The sequence below is a fragment of the Cryptosporidium andersoni genome, assembly GCF_001865355.1.
Source record: "Cryptosporidium andersoni isolate 30847 chromosome Unknown contig_6, whole genome shotgun sequence".
Lineage (NCBI taxonomy): Eukaryota > Apicomplexa > Conoidasida > Eucoccidiorida > Cryptosporidiidae > Cryptosporidium > Cryptosporidium andersoni.
The window spans coordinates 180,144-203,256 of record NW_027122788.1 but is presented as its reverse complement, the minus strand read 5'-3'; the positions used below and the strand labels follow the sequence as shown (position 1 = coordinate 203,256).

Genomic DNA, 23,113 nt, shown 5'->3' with positions numbered 1-23,113 from the left:
CTTATTAATGTAACAATAAGATTTTACAATACCAGTTTAGAATCGTTAAAATAAATATATGTATATATTTTTGCTACTAAGTAGTGGTACTTGCCAATTAAAAATATAATATCTCAGCATACCACTACCACGTACAAATTTAAGTGAATCGAGAATTTCGGAATTATTATGAATATCTAACACATTAAATACGTCATATTTCTGCTTATAAGCAATAATAAGAGCTTCATTATATAACTCTGTAATTGTACAAGTATTGGCAATGTTGTAAAATCCATAAGCAGCTTTAAATAACTTGTGTCTTGGATTATTGAGGACTGTTGAATTTATACAGAAGAAACTAAACAGATCTGTAATATTACCCTCATGATTCACACGGACATAAGAAGTAATTACTTCCGGAATATTAATAAAAATATGTTTAATCATTTCAAGATCAAAGATTGGGTGAATAATAAGTTTATCTCCAAATGAAGTATCCTTAATTGTGTCATAAGCTTTGGTTGCTAAACTTATATCATGATTGATAGTATCATAATCAATTAAATTGTTATATTTATCATCACTAATATCTTTATATTTATAATGATATTCTTCAAATAACTTCAAAATTTGAGGAGCATCATCAATAGTTGCTGGTCTAAATCCAGATAGCACATGATCACTTGGTACTCTATATAATTTGATAGCTCTGCTGATTGTCATATTTCTAGTTAATTGTGAGAAACCTATTTCATATAACTTCTTTGGATTTAGAGATCGGTGCCAGTATTGACAAGCTGCAAATGGCATTGTCAAGTCTTTTCCACAAGTGTAAATTGCTTGGAAAATACCTCTACATCTAACACGTCTTGTAATTTCCTTCACTAATACTGGAGCTAATCGCTTTGATCTCAATTTTTTATGAATACATAAGTAGTTGACAATTACAACAAGTAGCTTAGAGTTGTGAATACGTACTTTATTTGGAATAGCTGAAATAAAGGCAACTAATTTATTGTTTTCTTCAAGTTTTATACCTAAGTGCCAATCTTCGTAGTACCCCGGTATACATAGTGCCCAATGTAGAAATTCCTTACTGTATAAGAAACGAAATTGACTATCATCATCTTCAATATAGAAATCAGCTAGTAGTTGGTATACATCTTGAAAATCCTTAGTATCTACATTACTCAAATTACATGAGTGCCATATATAACCATTAGGCAGCTTATACGGTTCTCTACGAAAAAAATTAGGTTCTAGTTCAATAGGTCCAAACTTTTCAATCTTTTCATTGTTCTGTATAACTGGCTGGGTATTCCAAAATTTGTGTTCTTTAGATTGAGGTTTCATACGATTAAATAAACCACAGATACTCATCTCTTGAAGCATACTTTGAATTTGCTTACGTGAAGACTGATTTGCAATATTAATAATATCAGCCTTACTTCTATTATCACTTTGAAAGGTTTGCTGATGTCCCAAATTTCTATCTTTCATATCTTCTGAAAATTTAGTAGTACTATGATCTCCATACGTATCCCTCATCTAAAACAACTCTACTTTTAGATGAGATCCTCTTAATAGAAATTTGAAAGTTATATCTAGTAACTGTTGTATACAAGAATTATGACAGGCTTTGGATACTTCTCTTGTGGTAAATAACACCACTTGCTAGTATTATTATTTTAGAGCTTAGTGTTTCTAAATAGGAGGCGCTTGATGTTGTTACCTGTCTCATTTTGCATTAACAAAATATCTAATAATTGATCTTAGGCGCCTATATTTTGTTTAGATTAATATTGTAAAGTATGACATGGAACTTTTTTTGCACGCAGGTTCCCTCGTAGATTTCAGATAAAAAATCAATCTTATACTTATTAGTAGAGAATAATTGGATATTAAGCTTATTAAATATAATGATATTAGAAGGTCGTGTAGCTATAATAACGGGTGGTCTAAGTGGTCTGGGAAGAGCTGTTATCCAACGTTTAATACAAGATGACATTAAAGTTATCTGTATATTTGATTGTGAGATACCAAAATCTTCAATATCTAAGCCATCTAATGTACACTTTGAAAAAGTTGATCTAACTGATTTCTCATCAATTCAAGAAGCCTTGAAGAGAGTAGTTAATATGTATGGAAGAGTAGATATATTGATTCACTGTGCAGGTATAACACATTGTGTAACACCTATAATACAGAGGGAAGTTGATGGTAATATACTAGATAATAATAGGGATATTCCAGACATATGGGAAGAAGTTGTCAAAGTTAATGTTATTGGTACACTCAATACAATCCATTGCATAGCTCCTTACCTAGCAAGAAATACTGATGATGAAAAGGGTGTAATTGTTCTAATCTCAAGTAGTGTTGCAAGAGATGGATCTATTCATAACCAGGGCTATATAGCTTCGAAGGGTGCAATCAATTCAATTACATTACCAATAGCTAGAGAATTAGGTCCAATGGGTATACGTGTAGTTACTATTGCCCCAGGTATATTTGATACTCCAATGATAAAGAAGTCAATAACAGATGATGATTCATCAAAGCTATTGGATTCAATCCCTTTGGGTAGATTTGGGAATCCAGATGAATTTGCACAGATTGTTGTAGAAACTGCTATTAAATCGTCGTACCTAACAGGAGAGATAATTCACATTGATGGAGCCTGGAGATCACCATTTACAAAGGCAAGCAGAATACAAAGGTTATCTATAAATAAGGGTAATACAAATGAAATTCCTAGTCAAACAGAGGTTGAAGAGAATGTACTTAACTAGTATAAGCCATGAAAATTAATGAAGTGTACAGAGCTATAAACTTATTAGTAAACCAATATTAGGGAATAAATATTTATAATAGCTCATTTTTTTATAAAATTGTATTTGTAAATAATACAGGGTTAGTATTATAGTTTAATTTAGTATATGCATGTACACATGCATATATTATCGGTAACATTTACAAATTTGCAAAGTAGTAACTTACTACTTTTAGGATATTATTTAATATATTTCTCTATTTTCAATTTATGTTAATAGGAATATCATTTAAGTATAAAAACAAGTAAAAAAAAAAAAAAACACTAATAAATGTTTCAAAATTTGTAATTCTCCCAACTGATAAACTCAGCTAAGCATCCTAAAGGACCAGGGGGGTAATGTCTTGACCTGGTAGCTCCAACGGTAGAGCGTCTGACTCCAGATCAGACGGTTCAGGGTTCAAATCCCTGTCGGGTCACTTTTTCCCGTAGGCGCCATCTCCAAGAGGGGAATGCAACTAATCTAAATATTAATAATTAAGGTTGTTTGAACTAAAGTCAGGTAGACACTTCATCTAAGAGTATAAATTGTTACATTTGCAGATATTCTAACCCTACAACTTTTACTAAAGAAGATAAGAGAAAAGAAGTCATTTGAAATACAATGAGAAGAGATGGGACCCTTTAAGTGGATTAAAAAAAGGAGAGATAAATTCTTATTTTCATGGAATAGACGAAGATATAGTTACAGAATGGGCTGGTATTTCGCAAGATTGTGTATTGTATCCATGGTGATTATCTTACTAAGTTTTATTTTGTTTTTTTTACAGCGAAGCATAGGCTGTAAAGGTACTAAATGTGGATATTTTATGACATTTGCGTGTTCCCCTTGGCAGGTGACAATAATATCATCGTCAATAATAGCTCTTGGAAGTATTTGTTCAATACAAGCAGCACTAAGCTGGGTATTATCCCGATTACTATATAATTTTGCAAATTACAGAACTACTGACTTTATGGCATTGGGTAAGTGGGCATCTCTTTTAGGAGCATTGGTCAAACATATACCTTTTGTAATAGCAGCATGTACAATATCAGTTGGTATAATTTGTATATTTGGAATAATATATATATTGGCAGCAAATGTATGCCAAAGATCGTTTTTACCCCATACTCAAATACTAGTTAATAATTGTCGTTTATATAATGCAAAGTGTATATATAAACCAACAATTAATGATATTTTACAATGTAATAATCCCAACTATATTATATCATCCATTTTTTTACAGATGAGATGTAGTCCTGGGATAAACGAAATATGTTCATTTGTTAATAAAACAATGGAGGGGAAAAATCCATGTCCAAAAAGCTACCTTGGCCAGTATTTACTATTAAAAGACAATGATTCTATTAGTGAAAATATAGTCAGTTTAAATTCCAATAGTAGTGTTAACATAACAGAAGAAAGGAAGTATTTAATTGACAAATATTCTCATATTAACAATGGTAGTAGTGTGTTATCGAATTCACCATACATATCATCTATAGAAGGAATACCTAAGAAAGAATTATTAGATCTATATTTGTTACCCATTGTCCCATCAAGCATTAGTGAGTTAATAAGTAGTACTGGATTTAGTGATTTATACTCAGTATCAAGATTATGGATTGCAGTAGTAACATTTATTTTTTTATCAACTACTCTGGTATTTATTTTTATAAAAGTTTATAGCCCACAAGATTCATGTTTTTCATTTGTTAGAAAATCCAACGAGTTTATATTATTAAAAGTATTAAGTGTATTTACTCCATGGCAATAGTCATAATAAAAAAGTATACAAATAAATCTTCAACCTTAATAAATATATAAAAAAAAAAGTCACCTTAATAATGTATTTCAATAAAAGTATTAATGTTTAGCTATAGAAGGTAATGTTAATCCAAATCCATAGATTTGTCCTTTAAATTTGTCGTCATCAATACAGGAATTAAGATATAATTGACATAACTTAAAGAAAGTGCAACATGTAATTAAAGCATCTGAACCAGCTTGATGAGCAATTCCAATCCTTTGTATCTGCAAATGCTCCGATAGCTTCTGTAAAGAAGTCAAGTTGTTCAGATTTGTTAGCTGCTTTAGTACAAATTTTATATCGTATAAAGATGGAAATAACATATTAACTAGTGATATAAATTCACTCTCAGTTTCTGGTAATGGTGAACATGTTAATATTTTAATCAAATAAGCAAAATCATAACAACCATGGAAACTAATCCATTTGATTTTAGGATTCAGTATAAGGCCACTCCCATACATAAGTTCACCAAAATAAAAGAAATCAATACCATGATCTTGGTGTTTATCAAAATCTACACCAGAATGACGGAGAAATTGAATTGATTCCTGTGAGTATATATCATTATCCATATCAAATTTCAGATTAAACTGAAAAGTAGAAACGACAGAGCTTGGTGATAACCCGTACTTATTACGGAAACTCATTCCAATTTGGATAACTTTAAGAAGGTCAACATTACACCTTACTGTTTGATAATAATATTCATAAATATTATTTGTTGGACGAACAACTACACCTGGAAATTCAGTATCAATTGCTACATATGGATATTCATCGATTATATGTGAAATATATTCAAATGCATCTTTAATATTATGCTGCCAAACTTCATATATAGTGGATTCTTGCTGGTATACATTTGGATTCATTATATTATTAACTTGCTAACTGTTAAAACAATTAAAATATTGAGGTGAAACCTCTTGTCCTAGCTCAAGCGCTAGACCTTATCCTTATGTAACTTTAAAATTATTCATGGAATATTTATACAATATGAATTTTATAAACAATTTATTTACTTATATCTTGTGTGGTTTGAAGTAAAACATAACCACATAACCTTTTCTTTAGTGGAATTTTTGATTGTTCAGGTTTCAATGAGTGATATATTTTTGGATTCTAATCAGGTGCACGATACCAATATATCAAAAATTTCATATGAGAATATATTTATGGAAGAAGATAACAAGAAAACTAGTAGAAATGTAGATATATTATGTAGTGATTCTGTGTTTACAGATATATTGGATAATCAGAAATTAAATAATGATATTGCGGATACATACGGCATATTTGATGAAAAAGTATTTGAAAAATCAAAAGGAATGATTACTGAGATTACCCATAAACCTGAATTTTTTAAGCTAGTTGCTGAAGAATTATATACTATGTTTAATGAGAAGTGTTCAACTGGATATATATCTGTGACAGACTGCAAGAATACTAGTTCCAGTATAATTAAGGAACAAAAACAAAATATACATGAATATGAGTTAAGTGTTGGGATAGAAGACACGATGCTTGATATTTCTAAATTGAATGAAGTATTGGGAGAGAATGATGATATTATAGATACATTTATTGATTATAATGGAGTTTTAGATGGAGATAAAGATCAATTGGACAACTTCCTCATATATAATAATTCAGATGGTATTCAGAATTAACTAAAATTATGAAGGGGTATTTATAAATGAACTTAAAATGGTTATTTTACTCTTGGTGATGAATAATGAAAATTCTCCCCCAAGAAAAAAAAAGAAAAAAAAACCGCCTGACACTTGTGTTCGGCGTCTCGTAGAAAAGATGCGATGCACAGTATTTGCTCTTCATTGGTATAACAAAAATTTGTATGGTCTTCTAGTTTGAAAGGGGTCATTTGATACTAACATTTGCCCAGTTTCAACTCTTTTTGTTTATTGATTCTATTGAGGAATTATCTATTCTATTAGATATATAAAAGGGATACTACACATAAGAGAGACAGAAAGAGCAAATAAAGGAAAAAGGTGTAAGAATAAAGAAAACCTTAGATAAGAAAAGTTGTTCATTGAAGGTAATGATAATATTGTTCAATCTGTAACCTATTTGTGTAATCAGACATATATATATATATATATATATATCTGGAATATATATTTATATATGTATTTGCATATATGGACTAAGGAGAAATTCTATAGTGTAACTTATTTTGCCTATTTGCCTAATAAATAAAGTCTTTTAAAGATAAATTCCATTAATAGGAGTTGTAGTGAAATAATGGAGAAGATAACATTAGAAGGTAGAGAAGATAGTGGTAATACAGCTTCTGAAGAAGTTAAGATATCACTGGAGAAGATTTTAAGCCGGAATAATATATTGAATGATATACTTTTACAGGGAAAATTTGATATTAAGAAGATGGCAATTTCACTATCTTCTATCTTGAGCTTACCGAGATTTCGAAGTCTTGGACTAAAGTACTTTGCATTAAGTAATAATGGATATGCAGACGAACAGGATCTGATACATGATACCTTAAACTCATCAGATAATAAGAAGCAATTGAATAATATTAACGATCCATTATTAGATGCAAGTTCAAGTAATGTAGTTGCAGAACCATGTATGAATGAATTGAATTGTAATTCTAGCGCGATAGGAGATAGTAACTTATCTACATTAACAGTTGATATTGAAGAAATGACGATAAATGAGGAGACTAAGAAGATTGATGAAGGCAAATTTATGTGTACATTAGTTGAATGCTCTATAGCTTCATCTTTATTAGATCTATGTATATATAGTGAGGGCATGGAAATTACAATAGCTAAAGAGGACATCTCAAAATATAAAGATATTCTTGATAAGGAGTATATAAAGGAGAACTGTGATAATATTTATATCAAACCAACTTTCCATACTGAGAGAACAACCCTTATATTAAGAGAATTGGATCCTAATATTACAGAGGATAATATACGTGCATTACTAACCAGATGTCCTCATTTTACTGATATTGACAATAATTCACAAATTCTGGAGAAATATATTGTAAATATAAGGAAAGAGGTCCATGACACTTGGTTTGTTACTTTAATAAATGAAGACTTAGTGACATCTGTAGCTTTATGGCTGCGAAGTCAGAAACTTGGTAATAAGTTACTACGCGTTGGTGTAAAGTCAGAACATCCAATTGGTAGTTTACTATCTATATTGTCAACTCATAAACCTAATACTGTGAACAAGATCTCTCCAAATAATATAAATGGTAATGTAAATATTTATCAGAATAAATTAAATCAAATAAATAGCCTTAACTCTGGCAACAATTCCCTGTCTCATTCTTCTATTAATGGTACCTTTCATAAGCATTCTCCCATATCAAATCCAATTAGTTTGCATAACCCAATGAATTTATACCCTTCTCAAGTAGTATCACCTTTTTTAATCATTAATAACTCTAACATTAATGATACTTGCAAGATTTCTTCATCTCCTACTAAAGATATAAATAGCATGTCATATATGAATACAACTAATATTATTGGTCCCTATACAATGTATAGTGGAAGTGAAACAAACATAACAAACATTGCAACTTTATCTACTTCACCCTATTATATTCAATATGGAACACTAGGACAAGCTATTCCTCCATTTTCAGCAACATGTGCACCTGGACAGAGTCTACCTCCACCACCTCCCAATTTAACAGACAATGTGGAAGATTCACGAGAAGATAGAGAAGTCAATTTCAGGATTAATTCTGTAGATTCGAGGGAAGTCAATTCAAATTGTATAAAAGCCACCAAGGGATACGATATACCCACTGGAAGTAATGAAGATATAAAGGATTCGTCAAGTGACAAGAAGAACCAATTAAATACTGACACTAAAGGCAAGTCACCAATTATGCACAACCATCCAATTGTAATATCTCCTCCACCTTTGAATCCACCATACTTAACACCTTATGGTACTTACTATACATCTGCAAGTCCAAATATCCCTACCGTAATAGCGAGTGTTCCACAAACATCATTATTTGGGGCAGTACCATCTATACATTGTGGTCACCACCCACATCCTCACCATCCTACAGGTCACTTTGGTGGGCCTAGAAACATATCAAATACTAAGAATAATTATATTGCAAAGGACAACATGACTCATATAAGTAATGCTAATCATCATGGACGATTGCATAATAGAAAAATGAACTATAATAGAAATAATAGTCGAAGAATATCTTCACCAAATAACATATCTTCAAATAATAACAAATCAAATAGATCAATTAACTCAAGTAAGAAGATAATTAATATTAATGATGACAATAAAAATGACAGCAACACTAATAAGAACAGTGGAAGTGCAATAGAGACAGATGACCTTTTAGCTGGAACTGAAAAGAATGAATGTGTAACATTTAGTAATAGAACTGATGAATGCAATACCTCTGAAGCTACTAACCCAGTAGAAACAGTTAGCAATGATAAAATTAAGAGTAATGCAAGTAATTACACCAACACTTCACCTAATATTTCTGGCAAGGGACAAAGTTTTAAACATGTGGATAATAGAATTCATGGAAGAACGGTGCAACCAGCATATAATGTAAGTGGCAATATTCGTAATTCTGCACATAAAAGACCAGATAGTCATAATTCAAATTACTATTTTCAATCTAATAACATAAAAAGTAACAAAGGTGATATGAATGAAAGCTATGCATATCAGAGCAATTTTCGAGGGAAACCAAGGAATGTCGGGGATTTCTTGAATTTTGTTGGAGATAATAGCGAGGTTTCAAATTCTACAAATACCCGTAGCTATACACAGAGTGATTCCAACAATGCAAAGTGGACACCAAATACTGATCACCGTCAGACAACAAGCGGTGTCATTCCAGATGCTGGAGGCACAAATTCACGTCTATCAAAAACGTCTCACGGTACTTTTGTAGAGTATTTTCCATCTTTATCTGATGCTCTTAAGCAACCGAAGGGGATGAAAAATCCGAATAATGAAGAATAAATTCAAAAGTTAAGCAGTACTCATAGCTAGAGACCTTTAGTTTACCCATAGAACAATCTAGAACAATCTGTGAAGGACTTTTTTCTTTTTAATAGGAAAAAGGATTGTGACATTTAATCCTACCTCTGAGGAAAATGTAATTAATTAGTAGGAATTGCTTCATATATAAAAAGGATTTGTGTATCCACCCTTACAAATTCCGTCCGAATGCTCTCTTAATTTTTGAACGTGACTCTTCATCTTCTTCCAATGCTTTGAGTCTTTGTAATAAATTATTCCCACTTCTCTTCAGTTTGTTTCTTAGTGATAATGCCGACGAAAGATCCTGTCTATACTCTATAGATTTGTCTAGTATACTTTTTGCACTAGTAAATGGAGAGTTATTGACTTTTGGAATGTCGGGATTTGTACTTAAGCATTTATTTCGATATAAGGAACTTGATGTCTTTGATTCTTCTAAATATTCATACTGTGTATTATTAATATCTTCCAAATTCTCATAATTATAGCAGTATTTATCAACTGAGTAATCATCTTTAGGTTGACTTATCAATTTTTCGGAGTTCCAGTATATTTTCTTCTTTTTTATAAAAGTACCTACATTTTTAGGATTTATATTATTTGATATGGAAAACAACAAGAGAATATCTGCTTTGTAATTTGGGAGTTTAGTATCACATACATCACAACAAGGAGTAGAAGATAAATGCTTGTATTCTTCACCGAAATAACTAAGGATATATTTTCGCCTACACTGTCCATAACGTTTCAGAGACTTCTCATATTTTACTGGGTCTTGAAATCCTTGAATTTCAGTTTGAGAATCCCCTTCATAATAATATGTGCCTTCACTTAAAACATGACATTCTGAGTACTCAACTATTTTCCTAAGATTTTCATTAAATATTTCTAAACATTTCTCTGCCTTTTTTGGATTTTTAGTGTACAAATATTGAAGTGACTTCCGTTTTATACACCGCAAACTCTTAACATCTCTATAGCTGTACAAGAGTACAACACTAGAGCTTTTTGAATCTCTCCCAGCTCTGCCACTTTGCTGGTAGTAAGCATCAATACTATCTGGAAGAGATGCATGAATTACATATCTAACATTGGACTTGTGAACTCCCATACCAAATGCAATGGTTCCAACTAATACATTAATCTCATCTCCAAGCCAAAGTTGTTGAATATTAGTTCTAGATTTTAATGGTAACCCTGCATGATATGCACAGCTCTTAATACCATTGCTATTCAAAAATTCAGAAATACTACTTGCAAACTTTCTAGTGTTTACATAAACTATTCCTGTTATCCCACTCTTAATAACTGCAGAATTGCCTTTTAAGTCTTCTTTACTATGTTCCACTTGTCCGTATAATTTATTATAGTAGTGAATAAGATTAAGTATAATATGTTCAGTCCTATATTTCGAAAGAAAAATATTCTTATCTACATCAAGAGTTGTGTAATGAAGATTTGGCCTATTAAATGAATTTACAGAAATAAATGGATTATCTAAATTAAGGGAATTAATTATATCACTTTGAACTGTAGGTGAAGCTGTTGCTGTACAAGCTAGTATAGGAATATCTGGATATAACTTTTTTATATAGTGCAATCTCCTATAGGCCATTCTAAAATCATGACCCCATTCACTTATACAGTGAGCTTCATCAATTGCGAAACAGTAAAGATTTCCATTTGACTGTAAAATATCCAAACATGCAAGTACTCTTTCTGTACCAAGACTCTCTGGGGTTATAAATACTATGTTATTTTCAGGAATTGGTTTCTCCAAATCTTTATGCAAGTTAGTTAAAGCTTTATTAACACTTTCATCTGCTTCCCTCCGAATTATAGCTGAACTTAATCCATTGGATCTGATCTTCCATTTTTTTAAAGACTCTATTTGATCCTCTATTAATGCTATTAATGGGCTTATTACTATGGTAACCATTCCTAATGATATTGGTAATAGTCCAACCTCATTTTGATATTTTCTTAACAGTGATGGAAGTTGATAAACTAAAGACTTACCTCCACCTGTTGGTAAGACTAACATTACATCTCTACGTTCACACACTAAAGCATGTATTGCTTCTTTTTGACCTTCTCGATAGTTAGAGAAATTGATATAATTCAAGCACCACTCCAAAGCTGAAATTAAAAGTTTTTTTGATTCAGTATTATATGATGTTCTGTAATTATCCTTATTTAATTTTTTTCGCTTAGCTAAATATGAGTTAAAAAGTTCTTCAGCATTAGAATCTCTTTTGCTAAAAATGTCATTTGGATCAACTCCATATTCGCTGTATTCTTCAAGTTCATCTGATTGATTATTTATACAGAGGTCATTATTCTTAGTAATTTCCTTATTATTGTATATTTTATTACTTGGGGTCTTTATAAGAAAATCACTTAAAGAAGTTTGCCTTGAATTTTTGTCCAATTTCCTGACCTGTACAAAATCTTTATTTTGCATTATTGTAAATATCACTGATATTACTGTTAAAGTAAAAATTGACTAAATATTTGAAACTTCTATATCCTACCTTACTTTTGTCATCACTAACACTATTATGTAAAATATTTGAAATCTGATTCCCTTAAGTATTTACTAGTGGGTAACCTCCATTAAAAGGAGATCCATGCGATATATGGCGCCTTATTGCGCGTAATGCTTTTTTTACTAATACCTGTCATTTCTAACTTACCTATCTTGTATTTATACAATTTATCTCTTGGGTTTGAATTTCATAAAACAGGATTCTTAGATACTTCCATAAGAGATATCTTAAGCTTCTTGTAACCAAATTTTCAGAAGTCCATGAAAACGATACAAAGTAGCTTTACATATAAATTAAGTGAGAAAATATGTTTGGAACAACTCAAATTAACCAATTCTAGCTTTAATACTAAATATATAGATATATGGAACTATATATTAGAGTTAGAAAATTTGGGAGATGATCAAACAGATAAAAGTTTTGAGCTATTATTGAAGTCCAAAGAGACTACTCCGATGGAAATACTCCTGACTCTAATACAAGCAATGAAAACCACTATAGTTCAAAGAGAACAGATAGATAGAATAAATTCAAGCTCAGGAATTGGTAGATTTGTCCCAATGTTACATATTACTAGCAAGTTCCTTGATATCATCCCTTTAACTAGTATTCTTCTGAGTCTACCAGAATATATGAAAATAGAAGAAAATTATAACAATGATAGCATACTAAACAAATGTAATGAGGTTACAAGTGAAGTATTATCTTTAGATATAACTTCAGAAAGCTATATAAAGTATCTAACTAGAGTCTCACCAGATATAATAACTGCAAAAGATATATATCAAAATATCCCAATAAATCTAACAAGTGAAGAATATAACAAGAATTTATCAAAAGCAATCATTAATATTTCCCAGAGTAAACTGTTTCTTAATATAAGAGAATGTAGGGTATTTACTGAAAATCTTGTTGTAAGATTTATGTTACGTGGAAACACCAGATTTTTATCTTCATCAATCTTAAACTATACAGCTGAGTACAATGGAAACTTGGAATCAATGACACATATATTTAAATCTCTAATAATCTTAATGAATAGAGAATTACAGGGTAAATTAGTATTACATACTATACAAGATGTTGTAAAAAATCACTCTTCAATAACAAAAAATGGTGATATATATATTAGTTGCCTTTCAATATTCCAAATATATGTTATAATATCAGAGTACTGCATTATAGAATCTAACACTAGAAGTTTAGACAAGTACTTCTTGAAAAAATCAATATTTTGTATTAATGGACCATTATTCTCAATTGAATGTTCCTTACCTTTTTTAGATGCTATTTTATTTAACATTACAAAGTCTATGGAGCTTCTTAGAATTGATAACTATAAAGAAGAAAATGATATTCTGAACTTTACTAAGCAAAGCTGCAATAACTCAAAAGAAAGGTTAATATTTGTTGACTTCATTAATATTATTCTTACATATACTTGCCAACAATGGGAATCTCAAGATTCACTATCCTTTTCTTTACCTTTGGCATGTATTATTGTTAAATTAATGGGAATAACTACTTATCTACATCCTATTAATAAAAGTTTAGAAATATTCATGGGAAATTATCAGATGACTACAAATGGAATACATATTAGATTGAGACATATTGATCCAATCATAAGATGTTCTGCTATGCATCTTGGACAAATGTATTTTAATATATTATATGATTTAAATCCAAAAGTAAGTAATGAAAATCTTACAATTGAAAAACCTCCAAAATTTGAAGAACTTGACTATTTAGACTTGGATATTGTCAGTACTCTGGACTTAATTAAGCAATCACTTAAACCAGTGAAAATTAGGGATTTTTCCTCAGGTAAAGTCATAATTAATTCAAATGGCCAGCAAATTATACAAAAAAATAATATTTTCAACTATAAATGCAAAAATAGAAATGAAGCTAGTGAATCTGTAGAAAATTTCAATAGTTCCCAAGATGATGAATTATTCTGGCAAAAATATCCGGATCTTCAGCCACTGAGTAGTGCTAAGAATGATGATAATACAAAATTTCCTAATAATACTGTTTTTGGGGAAGTACAAATCAGGAACGTAAAACAAGCTTTAGAATTTCTAAATAAGTATACAAAAGAAACACCTCAAACAGAATTTAACACTGATACAGTAGATAATATTATTAAAGTATTACCTCAAGTTATTAAAAGTGATAAAAGTGATTATAACTATATAATTCAACCATTAATTCACAAATTACTATCATTAAATATTTCAGATGGAAACGAAATCGATATTATAGCTGCACTATCTACTCTTGTGGAATCAAAACCCAATGAGACATCAACAAAACTTATTAAATACTCTTGTAGTTTAGATAATGCTATTTCTATGGATAGAAAAATTATTATAATAAACTCCCTACAAGTTGCTTGCGAAAACTTGGCAAACTCACTAACTGGTACAGTTAAGAATGTACATACACCTATTAACTATCAGAATAAAGTTACTAATTTATTCTCACCTTTAGCTCTACAATGGTCATCTATACTAATTGGTGAAATTATCAATTTAATAAAGGTATCAGATAGCAATTATGATCGTGTTCCATCTATCTATATTATAGCTTTGATAGAACTCTATAACAAGATCTTGTCCAATTTGGGAGCTAATAATATTGACAAGGATCAAATCAATATATTCGGATTGGAAATTTGTTTTGCTTTTAATAATACTCACTATATGTGGAAAGATACAAGCGTTAGGAAATGTTTATATAATCTTATAATACGTATCTTACTAATCTCAGTCAACAGTACAGATTCTGGACTTTTGAGGAACCTGAAAAAACTAAAGCTCTGGGTAGAAATGTGTAAAGATTATGAGAATAACTCTGATTGTTATACACTACTTGATAATATTTGTTCGTATATTCACAAAATCTAAATAAAGCTAAATCTTTTTTTTAGTATAACCCGCACGCGGTTATTATTTAGATACTATTTTACTTTTAAAGAAGTAATTATCAAAGAAATAATAATATAATAGTTGTATATAAACCATACTGTCTGATAATATTGTAGATTATTATTTACCTTTATGTCTATTTTTTTTCTCTTCTTTGTCTTTTTTTCTTTCTTTTATATCTAAATAATTGGTGCACCCACTCCCCCGCCTTAGTCTTTCCTAAATATTGTCCAAACGTATTTTTTTCTTTTAACTACTTAAAACCTAATAGCAGAAGCTTATACTCTATTATTCAATCAATATAGTGCATATACAATAGTATTCAGGCTGTTATAGCTGTTATAATAAATAGAGCCATCTAAGATTTGCTAAAATTTAGTTATATTTGCATGCAGGTAAATTAACACTTGTGAATCCATCTAAAAGTGAAATAAGAGGTCATTTAATTTTAGAATGGGAATTAAGAGGCTTGTAAATAATGACCTAACTCTGAATATTAATGATGAGTACTATATAACACAAGACCCTTTAAAGAAGAAGAAAGGTCAGTCATGGCTTGAATATTTGTACTCTCGTATCCAATTTACTTGGGTAACAAAATGGATGTACTTAGGATGTATTAGAACATTACCAGCTTCTATCTTGCCTCAATTGAGTAGATCAGATAATACTAGATATTGGTCAAGAATATTTGAAGATTCCTTGTTAATTGAACAACTCAAATGCGTGACATCTTTTGATCGAAAGATTCTAGTTATAAGAGCATTATGGAGAAGTTTATATGGACAGTTGTTAGCAATGATGGCCTTGAAAGCTCTTTCGGAAGCATGTGAATACTTAAATAATACTGTGCTAAGAAATTTTCTTGAATATAAAGAGAAAGAGGACAGTCTAAATTTAGGTGATATACCAAAGGAAGATAAAAATATTATTTTAGAGAGTGGTCTACATTATGCTATTATCATGATATTTTTTAATATAGTTCATGTTTATATATCTACTCAATTTAATTTCTGGTTGTCTCGTGTGATTTTGCGGATTCAGACATGCTTAAAGACATCAATATTTACTAGAATAATCAAGAATAAAGCTTGTAAGCAAAACAATATTGAAGAAATTGATAGTAATGACTTGATACCTAGTGATGAAATAGTACAATTAACTGAACTAGATGATAATCATGCATTAGCTATAAATAATAATGAAATGAAAAGCTCAAGCCTTGAAGAAATCAAATTCACTATATCCAAAACTTCAAATTCTGATCATATATCTAACGATAGACATGTAAATAGCTATGCAGCTTCTACAAATGTATTTAACTTATTAATGGTTGATGTTGATGATATTGAAGATCTTCTAATGGCTATTACTCAATTTATACTTTTACCATATCGCTTATTTATAGCTTCACTTATTATGTATCAGAATATAGGAAGTTCAGCCTTTCCTGGAATTATGGTTATGGTTGGTATTATTAGTTTAATGGTTATTGTTGATATAATTTGTGCACTTTTAAAAGGTCCCCTTTTACTTTGGAGAGATAGAAGATTAGAAAAACTCCATGAATCCCTTAACCAAATCCGAGGAATCCAAATTTTAGGATGGGAATACTTTGCAGAGCAAAGAATACAAAATGAACGTAATAATGAAGTAAAGTATTTATCTGGAATAATATCACTCACCTCCCTGTCGCATATGTTATTTAAATTGGCTACTTCTGGAGCTGTAGTTGTAGTTATAACCTTTCATACTTGGAACTTTTTGTCACATTCTGAAAATAAACACCCCTCTAATTTATTAGGTAATGATATGTCCCAGTTAAGAGCTTCAACAGTAATTCCTCTATTGCATATTATAAATTATGTTACTCATATTCTTGAAACTGTCCCAAATTCTCTTAATATGTTAATTGAAGGTTGGATATCACTAGAAAGATTTAGCTTTTATCTCGGTCTATCTAATTTGAAAAGTAATGATTTATCTCAAATACACAGAGAAATTTCAACTAGATCAAGAATAATTTCAGATACAGAATTTTTGGAAGATAAATCGCAAAGTGAATACTTAGTTTCATATTTACAAAAAAAAGTAGATGAAAAACTAGAAGAGGAAGATATCCTATTGCTTAATTCATCTAACATTAATAGTGAAGGGTCTCCCTTACTTCAAATTAAAAATAATTCAGCTATTGATACAAACTATTTAAATAATATTGATATTAAGAATGATGTAGAAAGTGATAAAATTCAAATTTACTTGGAAAATGTTAGCTACTACTGGGAAGAAATAACAAGTAATAATAAAGCTAGACCTAATTTGTATGTACCTAAGTTTGTTGTTGAAATTAATACCTGTCATTTTATAATGGGTGATCCTGGAAGTGGTAAAAGTACCCTTTTATATGGGATTTTGGGTGAATTAAATTCTACAGGACTTCAGTTTAATGCAAGTAAAGGTCATACAATTGGATATTCTAGTCAAGATCCTTGGATTCCTATTGGTACCATCAGATCTGTTATTCTTTTTGATCGACCTTGGGATCAAAGAAGGTATCAAAGAGTTGTAGAGGCATGTCTACTTGTTAAGGACTTCTCACTATGGCCAGAAAATGATCTTAGGATCCTTGATGATGGAGGTCATATTTTATCAGGTGGTCAAAGATCTAGGCTTACCCTAGCCAGATCTTTATATGGTTATCTGTCTGAAGAAAATTTAGTAGATGCAGATATTTATAACATGAAAAGAAGGCTTGATAGTAAACTATTTTTATTAGATGATATATTTTTGTCACTTGATCCAAATGTTGGACGAGAAATATTTTGGAATTTATTTAATAAAAAGACTGGACTTCTAATTAACTATGCTAGTCTAGTTGTTATTAGTCCAAGTATTATTGATTACTTTTTACATGATGAAGTGATAAGTGGAAATTTTGATAGATTTGGTATCAAGTTTATTTCTTGGAAGATTCTTAGTAATGTTTTGCAACCAATAGAATTAGAATCATTAATTAACAAATATATTCCAATTGCAACTCCTCACCCTATCACTAATGAAGACAATACATATATATGTACTGAAAAGAATACTCCAAATCCATCTCTAGAGTATATAGATGTTCAAATTTATACAGACATTCAGAAGCATATCGCAAATTCTAATAATTTTCAAGAAAATCCTTCAATTGATTGTGACAAACCCAAACCCCTTCTTACATCTAATGACTTTTATAGTGAAGACATTGTATATATGAGTACAGAAGGTCAGAGGACTATACCTATACAGATCTATTTATGGTATATTAGTAAAACCAGCAAATATATGTTTGCACTCACTATATGCTTTGCATTTGTAAGTCTCGTTTTGGAAAATAGTAAAGATCTATTCCTAGCAATGTGGACCGGGATATCACCTAGCGGAAACAAAGTTATTGAATCAAATAAGGTTACAAATGTTAGAGTATCAGATGTCGATCATGAATATAATATGAATACATCTGAGTATCTTTCAAATCTTCATTACCTTATCCTAATATTTCTATTTTCTATACTTTGTCGTTTTAGCGCTCAAATTTTCCAGGTAATAGCGGGAATTGTTGGTGCCAAAAATGTTCATAATGAAATGTTAAGATGCATGCTTTCAACATCTTTACAATTCTTTGATAAGACAACTATAGGACAGATTATTAGCAGATTCTGTTTAGATCTAATGTCTATAGACCGCAGCATTATGTTAAAGATCTGTACATTCTCAATTATTGTATTTGAGATATTGATTAAGGGAAGTTTTGTGGTATATGTCTTCCCCTGGATATTTTTATTAATTCCTGTGGTTGGATTATTTGCGTGGTTCTGGTTATTTCAATATTATAGACATACTTCAAGGGAGTTATTTCGGTCTAATCTATCGGCACATACACCTATATGTAATATTTATACAGAAGCCTTAATTGGAGGAGTTACTATAAGAGCTTTCAAGTGTGAGGAGACATATCTTAATAGAAACATTACATATATAGATAATTTGCAAAGAATCAAATTTATGAGATCAGCAACTTCACAATGGATAAGTGTTCGTATGCAACTGTTAGCTTTACCCTTTACAGTTGGAATTACTCTTTTTCCAATTATTCTTAAGTACTTTGGGATTTCGATTTCATTTTTAAATTTTGGATCTAGTGGAACCAGTGCTGGAACTTGGGGATTAGCATTAATATATTCTATGTCATATGCTCCATTGATTAATAATGCATTCTCTTCCTTTATATCTGTGGAGAAATCAATGTGTGCTGTAGAAAGGATTTCAATATTTCTTAAAGATTTGCATAGTACCAAACAGCAAACAACTATAAATGAAGTAGCTAGAGATGTATTAGCATATCCTTCTATTCCGTCATTAGGTTTATATATTCATCAATTGAATGTTTTATATGAAGATAACTCTTTAGGTATTGAATTACAAAATCAAATTGTGAATTATGGTGAATGTGTAGGAATTATTGGAAGAACAGGTAGTGGAAAATCAACACTTTTAAATGCAATCTTAGGATTAACTCCAATAAAGAATAGTCAAGTTTATCTTGATGGTATGTGGTTATATAGTGATAAACTAAAACTAAAGAAACATGACTATATTGGAGTACTACCACAGGATTCTATTGGGTTTAATGGATGGACAGTTAGAAAGTTCCTTGACCCACACAATGAAATATCTAGTGATTCTGAAATTTGGCAAGGTCTAAGGATATGTGGATTAGAGTCAATTATAAGGGGACTTTGTTGCAACAATCAATTAGAAGCTACTATTAGTGGGTTCTTTTATAAATCACGTTCAAATAGTAGTGAAAGAAGTAGGTTACTTAAGAAAAAAAGCTCAAATAATTATCTCAAGTCAGATTGCAAGTTAACCCAAAAGTATCTTAGACAACTTGCATTAGCTAGACTAATTATTCACAGACACAAGTATAAGATAGTCCTGGTTGACGAGCCTCCTGAGGAATTGTCATGTGATGCATCTTTGCATCAAACCTCTGAATTTTCTCCGGATACATCAGTAGAAGAAGTTATATTTACCTATATGAAGCATTGTATTGTATTTATTGTTGCACATAATTCAAAATCTCTCAAAAGATGTAATCGGATTTGGGTTCTCTCCTGTGGTCACAAAGTTACAGAATGCAATTTTTGTGATGTTGGAAATCAGCAACTTCTTGCTGAATTCTTGAGAGAGAATCAATATGGGGTGTTCCGAAGTTAATTACTAACTCTTATAGTTTTATTAGCTTTTCGATAATTTATTATTTTATAACAAAAATGAGGGGAAGAAATAATCAAGCATTAATTTTTTTAGGACTTGAGAAAATTAAAACCCTAATTTTCCCGCTCAATACTTAGGGACTTGAATAACCTTAATGTAATTTCTTTACATTTTACTATAAAACTAAATTGATGTTCAATAATGTCATAGAGTCATTTGAATCTCTTTTAAGTAATAATAGTGAAGGGGTAGATATTTTATTTACTTCTGACTCTGTTAAAGAATGTCTTGTAGCTCAGAATATATTACCTAGTCTAATATATAGGAATTTATACTATTTAGATTGGGATAAATATGACAAGATCCTATTAAAGCTAAAGAAAATTGGATCAATTGCCAGTATAAATTTTGTATATCTAGAACCAATAATTTATATACTCAAAGATAGAATTTTGCGTATTATAGAATATATGAATAAGAGCCTAATAACGAGAGATAATATTAAAGTAAATATTATTGTACCCTATAGTTCAAATATTTTGGAAGAATATACTAAACTTGCTGGCATAGATTATATGGATATTTCCCCAAGTATTAATCTCACAAATTTTGATTTTAAAAGTATAACAAAGACTCTTAGAGAAAAATATGATCAGTATGACATTAATATAGTATGTATAAAATCTTTATTTTTGTTTTTTTGTAATAGTTCTAGTATATATGATAGGAAGAGAGCTATTTTAGATAATATAAACTTGAATACAAGAGGTAATGTGCATTTATTTTGTACATGTAAATCAGATGGCCTATTTCCAATTTTGGAAGACGATATAGATGAAATATACAAGTCAGTTATACTTCAGAGGCGTAATACGGATAAATTACCTTATGAAATGCCTATATTATTTAGCCCTGAAAACATAAAAAAGAACTTAAATCTTTTAGAGCTTGAGAATTTACCATTTTTTTTACGAGATAGTTATTCTAAGCATATTATTCAAATAATGACCTTTATTATGCAGATTTCTGGAAATAAAAGTAGTAATTATACAGGAGATGATCTAAATGATTGGATTATTCCAGTTACAGATATTTTTTCACTTGGGCCTTCTTCTAGAATAGTTGCTACACACTTAGCAAAGAGTTGTCGAAGAATTGCTAAAAATAGAAACTTCCAACTTTCTAATATCAAACTAGAATCAAAGGATACCTTTGATGAAAAGATTACACTGGTTATTATGGACAGGACTATGGATTTTGTATCCCCAATATTTTCTCCAGTTTCCATCACATCAACTCAAAAAGATTTAAATGTGATTAAGTTCAATGAAGAGATTTTGGAGTATTTAGATAAGTCTACAACTTATAAACCAGATAAATCAAATATAGATATAAGTTCAGTATATCAATGTGAAGAATCAACGGATCCAACAGTACTTTCTGTATTGTTAGATCCTGACAAACTTCAGAAGGATCTTATATTATCTGATCAATATCCAGTAATATCTTTTCAATTCATTGCAATATTAAGGGATTTTCTGAATAGAATAAAGAATAATAAAGACCAAGAAATAAGTTGTGATAATAATTACATAACAAGAATATTAATGTGCATATCTTCTCCATTATATCAATGTAATCGAGATGAAGTTCCAGGATGGATTAAGGTTTTAACCAGTATAAATCAATCCAATATAAGCTTGAAGTTATGGAATCAAATTTCAAATGATTATAAAGATGAATCTAGTCGCTTTATTATTCTCAAAGATATTACAAATAATTTGGCAAAAGTATTTGATATTGAATTGCCAATAGAAGTAAGTATTAGGAATTACGAGAGTCCTGAGAATGACTTTATTCATATTCTCGAGATATTAATTTATATACTTGAGCAATTGAGATTTAAATTAATGCCACCATCTGTGGTATTACCTTGGATATCAAAACCGAATAATGCAATTAACAATTATGATACTGACTTAGACACTATGGCATTTATATCTTCACTTCACATATTTTTATTACCAATAATATTTATGAATTCAAATCCATACTTTGCAATATTTTCTAAGCATCTAAGACGTAAATTTACTTGTACAGCCTTTGAAACTATAAACGCTAATAAAAATGGAGTAGAGTGTATGAAATCAGATATAATGAATATATTAACAATGGCTATATCCTGTGCTTGCTATGAAGGACCTGATTGTAGATTATCATCGTTTAATATTAATATTCCGCAAATTAAGGAAATTTTGAAACTTCAACAACGTCTTCTAAGTATTAGGTCATGTCGTTCTAGTCTAAAACATCGTTCATTTAGAAACTTTTCATATGCTAATTTATTGGCAAAGTCTAATCCCTACTCAAGTCTTATAGCCCAAATTATTGCTGATATTATGTCGAAAAATTCTAAATATTTAGATGATTTATATTATTTACAACTATCCAATACTAATGCAAAAGATAACCATGGTAATTCAACGATTATATTGAATATTATTGGTGATATATCACTTGCTGAAATTCATGAAATCCAAATTTTGCTAGATAGCTACAAAAAAAATATAGCATTCAATTTTTACATTATTTGTGATAACATTACTTCCCCATATAGCTTATCAAGAAGAGTACTCAAGCCAATATCGAAGCTAAATGATGAGATTTTATGAGTTTAAAGATTCATTTGTACTACCCTTTGATCTTATTTAT

The 23,113-nt window shown here is 30.1% G+C and overlaps 10 protein-coding genes across 10 annotated transcripts; 7 read left to right on the top strand and 3 right to left on the bottom strand.

Moving 5' to 3' along the window:
• Positions 1-45: 45 nt before the first annotated feature.
• cand_034230 (myristoyl-protein N-myristoyltransferase domain-containing protein) lies at positions 46-1,530 on the bottom strand (the record flags this gene model as incomplete). Its single annotated transcript, XM_067213649.1, has 1 exon — positions 46-1,530. The coding sequence occupies one exon, from the start codon at positions 1,528-1,530 to the stop codon at positions 46-48; it is 1,485 nt and encodes a 494-aa protein (XP_067070211.1).
• A 371-nt stretch (positions 1,531-1,901) lies between these two features.
• cand_034220 (short chain dehydrogenase reductase family protein) lies at positions 1,902-2,774 on the top strand (the record flags this gene model as incomplete). Its single annotated transcript, XM_067213648.1, has 1 exon — positions 1,902-2,774. One exon carries the CDS (start codon positions 1,902-1,904, stop codon positions 2,772-2,774), a length of 873 nt encoding a protein of 290 aa, XP_067070210.1.
• Positions 2,775-3,543: 769 nt separating this feature from the next.
• cand_034210 (uncharacterized protein) lies at positions 3,544-4,578 on the top strand (the record flags this gene model as incomplete). The annotated part of the gene is made up of 1 exon (XM_067213647.1): positions 3,544-4,578. The coding sequence occupies one exon, from the start codon at positions 3,544-3,546 to the stop codon at positions 4,576-4,578; it is 1,035 nt and encodes a 344-aa protein (XP_067070209.1).
• An 89-nt stretch (positions 4,579-4,667) lies between these two features.
• cand_034200 (CCR4-NOT transcription complex subunit 8 protein) lies at positions 4,668-5,486 on the bottom strand (the record flags this gene model as incomplete). Its single annotated transcript, XM_067213646.1, has 1 exon — positions 4,668-5,486. The coding sequence occupies one exon, from the start codon at positions 5,484-5,486 to the stop codon at positions 4,668-4,670; it is 819 nt and encodes a 272-aa protein (XP_067070208.1).
• A 303-nt stretch (positions 5,487-5,789) lies between these two features.
• Positions 5,790-6,284, top strand: cand_034190 (uncharacterized protein; the record flags this gene model as incomplete). The annotated part of the gene is made up of 1 exon (XM_067213645.1): positions 5,790-6,284. One exon carries the CDS (start codon positions 5,790-5,792, stop codon positions 6,282-6,284), a length of 495 nt encoding a protein of 164 aa, XP_067070207.1.
• A 595-nt stretch (positions 6,285-6,879) lies between these two features.
• Positions 6,880-9,639, top strand: cand_034180 (uncharacterized protein; the record flags this gene model as incomplete). The annotated part of the gene is made up of 1 exon (XM_067213644.1): positions 6,880-9,639. The coding sequence occupies one exon, from the start codon at positions 6,880-6,882 to the stop codon at positions 9,637-9,639; it is 2,760 nt and encodes a 919-aa protein (XP_067070206.1).
• Positions 9,640-9,829: 190 nt separating this feature from the next.
• Positions 9,830-12,124, bottom strand: cand_034170 (ATP-dependent DNA family protein; the record flags this gene model as incomplete). Its single annotated transcript, XM_067213643.1, has 1 exon — positions 9,830-12,124. The coding sequence occupies one exon, from the start codon at positions 12,122-12,124 to the stop codon at positions 9,830-9,832; it is 2,295 nt and encodes a 764-aa protein (XP_067070205.1).
• Positions 12,125-12,469: 345 nt separating this feature from the next.
• Positions 12,470-15,121, top strand: cand_034160 (uncharacterized protein; the record flags this gene model as incomplete). The annotated part of the gene is made up of 1 exon (XM_067213642.1): positions 12,470-15,121. One exon carries the CDS (start codon positions 12,470-12,472, stop codon positions 15,119-15,121), a length of 2,652 nt encoding a protein of 883 aa, XP_067070204.1.
• Positions 15,122-15,595: 474 nt separating this feature from the next.
• cand_034150 (ABC transporter family protein) lies at positions 15,596-20,401 on the top strand (the record flags this gene model as incomplete). The annotated part of the gene is made up of 1 exon (XM_067213641.1): positions 15,596-20,401. The coding sequence occupies one exon, from the start codon at positions 15,596-15,598 to the stop codon at positions 20,399-20,401; it is 4,806 nt and encodes a 1,601-aa protein (XP_067070203.1).
• Positions 20,402-20,592: 191 nt separating this feature from the next.
• cand_034140 (uncharacterized protein) lies at positions 20,593-23,073 on the top strand (the record flags this gene model as incomplete). Its single annotated transcript, XM_067213640.1, has 1 exon — positions 20,593-23,073. One exon carries the CDS (start codon positions 20,593-20,595, stop codon positions 23,071-23,073), a length of 2,481 nt encoding a protein of 826 aa, XP_067070202.1.
• Positions 23,074-23,113: the final 40 nt, after the last annotated feature.